General features: G+C 42.0%; 1 protein-coding gene across 1 annotated transcript; it reads left to right on the plus strand.

The window, feature by feature from the left end:
• Nucleotides 1-1,077: 1,077 nt before the first annotated feature.
• Nucleotides 1,078-6,414, plus strand: LOC137296256 (uncharacterized). The gene is made up of 4 exons (XM_067828004.1): nt 1,078-1,177; nt 3,676-3,811; nt 5,441-5,554; nt 6,023-6,414. Exons 2-4 carry the CDS (start codon nt 3,676-3,678, stop codon nt 6,268-6,270), a joined length of 498 nt encoding a protein of 165 aa, XP_067684105.1. The 5' UTR covers nt 1,078-1,177; the 3' UTR covers nt 6,271-6,414.
• The last annotated feature ends 5,091 nt before the right edge of the window (nt 6,415-11,505 follow it).

The raw sequence follows: 11,505 nt of genomic DNA on the forward strand, positions 1-11,505 counted from the left end.
GTTGTTACGAGTTGAAGTCCAAACTGAAAAGAATCGGGAATCAGTCTTTAAAATATATTGGAGTGAAACAAACAAACAAACAAACAAAATCCAGTATGTTACAATCAACAATTGTATTCTAAAATCAACAATGTTCACACTTCTATACAAAATACAAACACCAGTGCTTCGCTGTGTAGACAATAGGACTTCGTGGCAATACAAAGTCAAAGTTATAATACAAGATAGTGAGTGAGTTGTGAGTTTTCCACCTCTTTTTAGCAATATTGCAGCAATTATAATCCGGTGTTAATGTATTTTTTTATTTATTTATATATTTTTCGTCAGATAGCTGTCATATACAACACTAAAGCCATATGATATAATGATCAAATATAATAATATCAGATGACATGCAACAGACTATTCATTACGGCCCCTATGCATTGCTTTACCCGGCGCCAATAACGTTGTTAAGACGACCCTGATAATTGAATGTAATAGAATATTGTTAAAGTAGACATTGTTAAATCGTCATCAGATTATTACATAAGTTTTTTTCGTCCTGGCCGACTCTTTCCTCGGCACTAATTTAACAAACCGATCTTTGCGCCGAGATAATGGTACCTCCGGTGAATTAGTGACTGAGTTTAGGTTTACGCCGCTTTAGCAATATTTCAGGAGTATTACGACAGAGGACACCGAAACTGGTCTCTACACATTGCACCAATCGATCCATGGTCAACGCTTTAACCACTAGGCTACTCCGCCGGGAAGGCTTTAGCCACCGGGCTACCCTACGCCCCGTCCCGTAGATTAGATTATTATAGTGAATATATGTTACGGAAAAAAAGTCTTTTCTGAGTATATCTTTACTCCTTCATCGATGAATTCACCTGATGGAGAAATAAGAACATACTCCGAAACCCTGTGTTCCTGAAGATATAGGGGATGGCATTCATAAAAAACACCATCTCGCCCTTGTGTGTATCGCTTCTAAATGTCATTCAAAGACGTAATTACATTACAATCATCACGACCTTCAAAGATATTTCCTGGTCTACACTCACGTGACCGCTGCGTTACTATACACAGCTTGTGTACTTCCTGTTTGACAATTCCCTGAGCAGACGTCAACTACAAACGTCAACACAAGCTGAATCGCTACGGTTGCATCACCTCGGATCGTGATACTAAGGTAAGGCAGTAAGGTAGAGTACAGCGAATTCTTAGTTTTACAGAGAACTTAGTTTTAACACTACAGTCTAGCTTGGGGACATGTTAATGTTACGTTTACAGTTGCCTGTTGAATTTTGTTAACTGAAGTTTCTATGGATAACAAGCGCCAATTGTGAATGTTGGTTATACTAAAATTTATTTTCAGCTAACATGTTTCGTTATCAATTGTGTGAACGTTCATTGTGTAAAAAATACGAGTCTTTAATGTCTGTCATTAAATCTACTCATAATATCTATTTAGGAGTTAAGTGTATTACAACGATTCCACCTTTCTGTACCATTCATGCATATCTGTTGTACAGATATGTTGGGGCTACTGACATGCTGCATGCTGCTAGGCCGTCATGCTCAATAAGAAAAATCTGCTTTTCAAATCGGTCTTTGTAATAATTATACCTAGGCGTGTAACTCGAGGACTTACGTCACTTCTATTCTAAGAGTACACCTGGGGATCAATGTCTGTCATATATAGATCACTGTACGAGCCTTTATGTCATAAAGACTTTTACTAGACAAAAAACTGAATGCAGTAGCTGAATATGTGGGTACATCGCGGTTACGATCTAACACGGTCACAAATATCTCCACAAATTATTGAAGTGACAACTGGTTGTCAAGATCGCGCACTTTGTATACACCCCAGCCAGGACGAGTATAATCGGTATGACATACATGCATGCGAGTGTAATAGTTACGTTACTGCCCAATATTTTCTTTATCTCATTGAGCTCCTCTTTAGCAACAGGCTACCACAGCCGTCGTCCTTAAAAAACAAATCCCAATCTTTGACGTCATTTCGACAACGAGATGTGAATGGCGCCAATAATGCTGTCAGAAGGAAGGGAAGATATTAAGTTCCACGAAAATCGTAATATTTTCATGAGAGACGAGATAACAGATGGATCATGTTTCACCAGCCACATTAAATATTCTATCTTTTATATGCATCCAAATTTATCAAATCCTATTTAACGTCTTAATCACAAAAGGCCGTACCTCAAACGTTTTGAAAACGGTCAACTCGATCGAGGACTGACAGTGCGTTGAAATAGTTGACCTGTCCATGTTGGTCGTCTGGGACTCCTTTCACGAAGCAACCTTCATTAAGGTTAACCATTAACTCCCATTCTTTAACACTGCACTAAGGTTAGGTAACCTTGGTGCAGTGTTAAAGAATGGGAGTTAAGGTTAACCTTAGTTAAGGTAGCTTTGTGAAAGGAGTCCCAGGTTGGTCATAGTGCTTATAGTTATGTATAATGTAGTCATGCATGTATTTTATGTTGTGTAACTATATTCTGGATACGAAACTGCAAAAGGTAGTTCCGGCAAGGTGATATTTTCACTGTAGTCAACATATGAAACATGTCACTGCAAAGAAAGTATCACATTTCTCAAATTCTGAAATCTCAGTTTGGCACTTAAGTATATATTTGCACAAGTGCTTCTACGATATTTATGAAGTCGGTTATATACAGGTGTCTGGATACATGCTGACTGTCTTGAACTAAAAGAACCTTTAAGATTTCGGGTTGTATTTGAGCTCATGAACCTTTGCTGTTCCCAGCCCGTGAAGAGCCCAGCACTAACTGCTTCAGTGAAACGTGCTTGTCTAAAGAGCAGACTACGGCGGTCAGGCTTGCTGACTTGGCTGACACATGTCATCGGTTCTCACCTGCGAAGATCGATGTTGTCTGGATTGTCTGGTCCAGACTCGGTTATTTGCAGACCGCCGCCAAAAAGCTGGAATATTGCTGGGAGCGGCGTTAAACAACAAACTAACATCTTTGTTTTCTTTGTTATACCACCTTGTTTCAAGAAACTACTAGCATATGTTCATGTGCATCTATTGCTTGCTCCTTTGTTTGTTTGTATGCGGTCAGCAATATTGCCAAAGCCTATAAAGTATAAACTTTGTGTATGTTTATCTCATTCTCAGTTACGAGAGACTCTTTGACTCAGTAAATAGACCTTGAGACTCAGTAAATAGAGCGATGACTTTTATTTCTATTCCAAAACGTAAATCAATAATTTGAACGGCAAAACTGCAATTTTTTCTTGCAGATTCTTTTCGGTTTTAAAGTTGTCAACATATGAAGACTTACACCCAAAAAATGAACGCCATAAAGCTGGAATATTGCTGAGTGCGGCGTGAAACAACAAACAAACACCCTTGCTTTCTTTGTTATACCAACTTGTTTGAAGAAACCACTACAAACGTTACAGAAATGTTTCGTGAACGCGTATCCGACAGTCATTAAAGAACAAGACAGCTAAGATGGTAATATTCTCTCCTGGCATAGTAGTAAGTGCCACTTATCTATAATTGTACTGCATAACCTGTTGTGTCAATAATAAACCAGTTGTAATCATTCATATGTGTCTGTTTTAAGTATCTGAAAGAAGGTAAATAGATGTGAGTGAATCGCCACGCTTTCATTAATTTTCTATTTTTGACAGATGTGGCTATCGAACATGCTCCGACCTCCTGAACGGACGCTTATCTTGTTGGCCGCCCTTTCCTTCCTGGCGGGGAACTACGTCACAACTCCTACTGAGGACCTGATACAGACTCAAAATGACCGAGACAACTCATGTATGTATTATATTTGACAGTTATTTGACGCCACACTCAGTAATAGTCCAGCTATATGACGACAGTCTGTAAATAATTAAGTATTGTTTTACGCCGCTTTTTAGCAGTATTCCCGCAATATCGCGGCGGGAGACACCAGATATGGGCTTCACACATGGTGCCTATATGGGGAATCGAACTCGGGTCTTCGCCGTGACTAGCGAACGTTTTAACCACTCGGCTCCCTCACCTGTAAATAACTGAGTTTGGACAGTCTAGTGAATGACATTATGAACATCGATCTATGCAACTGATGCGTCAACAAAGTCAGGAAGTCTGACTGTCTCACCCCATTAGCTCAACGTCCCATTAGTCATACGTCTTGAAAAAACATATTTCATGATTGATTCCTCCACCCTTAGTACCTCTGTAGCTAAATGGAATGACCCATACGAAATGAAACAAAAGGGATTTCGCAAATGTTTATTGATCATATAACAAGTCAAAATGTGAAAAAAGCTGTCACCATAAAAGTCGACCATGCTTGTGGTAAGAGGCGACTAGCGGGATCGGGTGGTCAGGATCGCTGACGTCAGTTGACACGTCATCGGCTCCCCATTGCGCAGATCGATGCTCATGCTGGATTGTCTGGCCCAGACTCGTTTATTTACAGACCGCCGCTATATAGCTGGCCGGAAGGTCCCAAATAAGGTTATAGGTTTGCAGGCATCAAACAGTGATCGTGTGTGTCCCTAACCGAACTCACTCAACTGGTGCCATGTGTGAAGCGTGTAGCGGGAATATTGGTATCGGACCTGATAGGATATTATGATTGTTTCCACTTACACTGGAATACGATGACATGTGTCAACCAAGTCAGCAAGTCTTACTACGGCCTCCTTTCACACACCAAAAAGGTGATGGTAAGTCTCTAAGGTACCTGTAGTGAAATATTAAAACTATGGGAGTTAAGGTTAAACTTTAGAAAAGGTTGCCTCGAGAAAGGACCCCAAGATTATGTCCGTAGCCTCTTGCGACTTGCATGGGCTGCCCAAGACGGGAGACGATTATGTATCTAAAATGAAAATATGTGATGCGTTTATCTTAGCCTTACTCCATGTCTCTGACATAGGTATTTTTTTATAGGAGAAAACGGTATTCATAATTTAAAAACTACATAATAAGAATTTAAACAGAGACTTTCCATATTTTGCAGCTCTACGACTGTTTAAAATTTCAAAACCCAAATAAGATTCCCACTACTGATGTGGGTACCCCTAAAATCAAACAATAGTGAGTGATCGAATTTAGTTTTACGCCGGTTTTGTTTTTGTTTTTGTTGTTTGTTGTTGTTGTTGTTTGTCTTTCTTTTTGCAATATTTCAGCAGTATCACGGTCAGGACACCAGGAATAGGCTTCATACATTCTTTCCATGTGGGGAATCGAACCCGGGTCTTCGGACTGACGAGTGAACGTCTTAACCACTAGGGTACCCTACTGCCCTATCAATCATTACAAATCGCCCAGTGAAACAATTGTTATTGTCGACTTGCCACAGGGTCTAGGCTTGTAGGGTCTAGACTGGGTATATTTGGTTCAGGCGCCTGGATGACAGACTATATTCATGTTCCAATAAAACTGCATGTACAGGTGCTGTCAAAGATTATGGACAACTCCTCCCGAGCGTGAAGTCGGTGGAAACGTGGGTCAAGTCAACGTTCTCGACCACATGGCCTTGGACAATGGGTGACGGCAAGCATTATGGTAAGAAATGTTTTACTCTTGGCCTTAGTTGTGGAAATGGGGTCAGGCATTAACAGTTCTCTCACGCAATCGCCTGTGTAGAGTTGCGTCCCTTGGACACACTAGGATCCTGTGATTGTGGGTTCGAATCCTGGTTCACCCTTGTTTTGTCGTAGGTACGGGAGTTAACAATCGCTTTGCTATCACGATCCTAGGTCACGCTACGATAGCATCACGATGCATAGGTTGTTATGTTTCGCGTCAACATATTCTTGCTACATTGAGTGAAGACTTGTTGGGTATCAATATTTCGCTAACAAAGGCATTGAAAGGCATGAAGTCTTGTATCGAGGCATAAAAACTCCATTCTAGTGTATCGTATCGTTGCCCAAATGTTCAGACTACGCCGGTGCAAATATGTGTCGTTTCACGCCCAATTCAAGGCACAGCTACAGTCTAACGAGTAAACTTCCTGCTTTATATCCCCAGGCATGCCCGTCTATGAAGATGGACGCCGCCAATGGACATCCAAACAACTCCTTCTCCACGAGCTGCTCATTGCGTCCATCTTGCCATGGTCACTGGTGAAGTTCGGGCACGCAGTGTTTCTCCGACCTCGAAGGCCGTGTGGCTGTCCAGAGGATGAGCCAAGACGCGGTGACCTTGAGGTCGACCCGAGTGCCTCAGCAGTCATAGCAACAAGTGTTTCTCGGGGACAAGACTTCAGTTCCATATGAGGCTGGGGGCTTATGTTATGCTTTTTATTTAAGTTTAAAAGTGATAAATATTAGATGTGCTTAAAAAAATAACCATTAATGTCTTGCTTTGAATGTTTTATGCTGCTTGATGTACGATATCTAATAAAGCAACCTTTCAAGATGTATCTTATCACTCTTATCATTTGATTAGAGGGGTGCGGTAGCCCAGGGGGGCTTGTCACGCCGAAGGCACGGGTTCGATTTCCCACACTGGTACACTGTGTGAAGTCCAGTTCAGGTGTTTTTTGCTGAGAGAGCCGTAAAACCATACTCACTCACCCACTCACCGATGGATACCAGCAAAACAGTTTCTCACAATGTGCCCATGTGGGGAACCGAACCCGGGCCTCCGGCATGACGATTGATTACGTTAACTAGAATCGAGTGTCTTTCACCCATGATGGGGCGGTGGGGTAGCCTAGTGGTTAAAGCGTTCGCTCGTCACGCCGAAGACCCGGGTTCGATTCCCCACATGGGTACAATGTGTGAAGCCCATTTTCTGGTGTCCCCCGCCGTGATATTGCTGGAATATTGCCAAAAAGCGGCGTAAAACTAAACCCACTCACTCACTCATTCACACATGACACTAGTAACAAACCCTAGTTCTGTGATACCTTGCAAATGTTTGACCTGCCGTGTACTTGAGATAACTCTGCCGTATATACAAGAAATATATTTAAAGTTCGTTTGAAGCCGAAGGTTGCACTTGGGTATATTAGTCTACACTGACAGGACTCTTGTCTTCGGAATGCTGTTTAAAGAGGATAGCCCGGTAGTAAGCAAACATCGGAGACCAAAAATGCCGTATGCCATTGTGACATAAGAAATACTTGCCATGATAAAACAACGAAAGCCAAAATAAAACAAGCAAAGGCGAAACGTCCCTAGGCGACTTTATAACTGCCAGTTGGTTACACACCGACAAGGAAACATAAAAATTTTAAAAAAAAACCATCATTTACCTCACATGTGTTGTGACCCAGTTTTAACTCAAAGATAAACAAAATAAACAGACGATCTGACGGTACGTCACACTGTCGATAACGTTACATGCCTACAACAACCTCGCACCGTCCATTTAGCTCCGGCAGTTTGGGGTCGATCACCGATATTCCGGATGGGTCAAAATCCAACATGGCAGGCACTCTGCGACTACCTCCCGTTCTTTTTCCTCAGGGAGTTTAATAAGGTTTTGTTCTTAATGCTAACTAATGCCAGATATTGGTTTCTCAAAGTAAATAGATTAACTGAATGAAAATGTCAAATGTTGCATATGTTATAGGCATAACATCTTGACAATCCAGTGGACACTAATTATAAGGCAAGTTGAAAAACATCTAGAGGAACATACTTTCACTCATTTGGCGCAACATATGAAACATATGAAATCACTTGATTCAAATTTTACTCTCTGGAATTGCATGATATTTTTCCAGTTTTTAAGATCTGAATATCTGCAACCCCGAGTTTATCAACGATCGCATGTACTACAATGCTTAGGCATATTTTGGGGACAGTCAATCTCCTGGGAAGATTCATCCAAGGCTCCATAGCAGCTGCACTATTACAACAGAAAAAGGAAACACTAACCCCTTAATGAACAATTTTCAATGATCTACCTTTATACTTTTTCAGGATATTTTGAATGTGACAAGTCTGGATTCACTGTCAGACATCAAGGGAAACTACTCTTGTAATAATTTCATATACTTTTATTGAATGGCAACACAGTCCAGTGTTTTAACCTTATACCGTCAAATGGTCGACCACCTCTCTGCTTAAAAATGTGACCAATCCGTGTACTCAAGTGAACTGAACTGAACTTTATTTACACTCAGGCCGCGGTGGCTGTCTGCGGCATAAGAGGTAGATGGTTACACACCATGTACTACTTAAATACAGTTGTAAAACAGAAAACGGCCATATATATGTAAGACCTGGTGAATTGCTCTGATTGCGTAACAATTACGTCTCACGATGAAAAGGGATGGGCAAGTGTGCCTACTGCGCTAAGTCCTCCAGTCAAAGATGACACAACACAAAAGGACAGCAATAACATGTATTAAAACAAAGGCGTGGCTCGGATCTGCAAATTCTGACTGCACAGTCCAGGTGAAACCTAAAACACAATCCAGAGGGCTTGTTGTCACCTAGACAGTACAGGCAGAAAGAGCCACAAAACAGTTATACAGATATAAAGCATGTACATAGGATCCCCACCTGAGGTGGGATGAAAGTCACATTCACAGGACCAACGGGGAGGATAAAAGTATACATATATATGCACAAAGTGGGGCAATGTGTATGCCGAACACATTTGTGATATATATAAACCGGTTTTAATTTGTACGTCACAATAACCACGACAGGACACCTGGCCTGTACAATGTATGCGGCTAAGGGAGATGGGGTATGACAGCCTGTTGGATGATCGAACTAGTCCATACGAGGCTAGCTCCAACAGCACGTCGATACACCCAGTAGGTAAGCCACTAGTGGTTACCCAGGAAGAACACCTAATTGTAATTAATAAATTAATAAGATGTAATAAATGGATATTACATTATTTATATTGCTACAATTTGCAGGTGTATTATTGGCCATATAATATGATACATCATATTATTATTGAATAAACAGTGACTTCACTTTCACCTCAAGTGGGGAAACATCCTAAAATGATTGACATAACGGTATGTAGAAATACTATATAATTCCAAAGAAATATCTGCGATTGGTATTTCGCACAATAAATTGAGAGGGCTGCCTGGTAGTTAATGCTAAGACTTTTGGCAACATCAGATTGCATAACGCCAGACGCGAAGAGAACGAGAAAATAGTCTTGTGTAGAAAAGTAAACACAGTTTTGAGATGAGAAGAAATGATTCCATAACTCAAAATAGGGATAAGTGCACAAAGCATCTATAAATCACATGGTGCTGAAACCTTGACTCAATAATATTCAGATGCTGAATGATCATGTAACAAATATGCCATTACACATCAGTAGTAATATACAGATATACTGGATAAGGTTACATGAGACTGTCCTAGGCTTCTACTTTGTTAAGATAAACATGAAGCAGACGATGGGCCCTGGTTTGTTTACATCTGGTGCAGCCATTTTGTAATGCAGCCGGAAGGGAGCCGAGGAATGCCGAGGAGAGCCGAACACTACCAAAGTTCTCTGCTGCTCAGTGGAGAGGTCAGCACTGGTCAGTGCATGATAATGATCGCCACTAATTACCTCCAGATGACACAGTGATACTTTAACTGGGCGCAGTGGAAAACAATGGAAACCGGGACAATGGTACAGCCGCTTTTTACTGTAGCATAAAATGGCTGAAAAGTTCTGCTGTTAACGCAACAAGTATTAAATAAAATGGAATTTTGAATTTAGCAATGAGCTAGAGCAATTTTAACAAGCAGATCAAATAAACAATGTACAATTCTAAACACACAACGTGCTTTGCTCAAATTAATTCCCTGAGGGAAGTGTTTTACAAGGAGTACATGTCATTTGTTCTTGCCATCGAGTGCACATTTGGACAGTCACCGATGAGTGACATTTTGCCACATTGGCACAACAAGAACAATTGATTACAGTGACCACAACACTTGTTTTTAAATTTTGATTTATCAGAATTAAATAATAATGTATTAATTTGGAAACTGCTCACAATTACTTTTCTTGTTAACAGCATAACTATACATTGGAACCTAATACAGAAGACATAGTAGCAATTTGGAGATAAACCGGGATTCTTACCTAAAACACAATCCAGAGGGCTTGTTGTCACCTAGACAGTACAGGCAGAAAGAGGAAGATTTCGAGGTTGGGGGTCCCACGCTCCCTCTCGCCCCTGTCACGCGACAACATACCCCCTGGGGATTGGCTGAAAAAACTGTTGCTATGGGACCCATGGCACCAGTGCCTTGAGCCCCCAAACCTTATCAGATATTTGGTAAAGAGAGGGATATTGGGTTACTAGTGCAAGGGCCAGAGACAAAATATCCAGCCTTTACACTCTCCCCCCCTTTAAGGAAATTTCATAACCCGGAGTGAAATTTAGAAAATCTGAATACGAGTGGGCAGCCATGAAGTATTGTGCATATAAAAAACCCTGTCAAGTCAGTTAAAAGCGTCTGCGTTTTACGTCCCATGTGTCAGGCTCTTCTCTTTCAGAGTCAGAATTGTCCACTGTGATCCGTAAGGACGCACCGGTCCCCTGACCTAGTGTTGCTGGACGGTGGTGCTGACACAATTCCTTACGGCGGTTGATCTCAGTGTCCATTTCTGAGTCTGACCTGTGGTGATAGAGCCTGGGATCAGATATCTCTGGCCGTGTGACTGGGTATCCACACAACAGCTGAGACAGGCAAATCTCAGTTGCAATGATGCCGTTCACTGTTGGATGCACTGTGTCCTTCAAGTACCAGCCAGGTGATTTTCCTCCCTTCCTGTCCAAGAAGATCTTGGTCATGTCTAGCACCGAGAACTTGTGTTGTGTGGCAAGACACATGAGGTCCCAGTTGAACTTGAGCCGCTTTTCGTCAATGGCCGACTTCTTGTGCTTGGCTTTACAGTGTCGCCGCCAACCCGCTTCATAGACTGTTGTCATGATTAGCGACGACGTAAGACGCTGAGCAAGGGCAATAATTTTCTGGACGTCCTGTCTGATGGCCTCTGTACTGGAGCGGTCTCCCAGGATATTGTTGAGGCCAACACACAGGACAAGCTTATCTACCTTTACGCCCTCCACAGCTGCCTTGAACAGGATCGGGATCAAGTCTTGGGTTGCCATCCCACCAAAACACCTGATGTCTGCCTTGATTCCTGGGTGGAAATCAGGATCCATCATCCGCAATACCGAGTCGGATACTATTAGAAGTGGTGACGTCTGGGGCAGCTGGACATTTAACCAGCCACGTTGTTCCGCTCTTCTTGGACGCTCATCAGTTGGGTCCATGATGAGGAGTTCTGGATCCAGCCCCACTTCTTTTCCCAGCTGCATCAGGGATCCTATGTCTTGGTGGGCTGTGGAGACAATCCGCATCCTCTTTGAGGGTCTGACTCGTCCCTTGGACAACAGTTCCATCTCCGGGTCCACACGTGGACCTGAGGATAATGGTCCTGTGTTTTGGGGTTTGTCTTCCCGAGGTGCTGATGTCATTCTGCCACTTTCTACGGTGCCTGAATTGGAGGGTAACTCC

This window comes from Haliotis asinina, chromosome 9 (genome assembly GCF_037392515.1).
Source record: "Haliotis asinina isolate JCU_RB_2024 chromosome 9, JCU_Hal_asi_v2, whole genome shotgun sequence".
NCBI lineage: Eukaryota > Metazoa > Mollusca > Gastropoda > Lepetellida > Haliotidae > Haliotis > Haliotis asinina.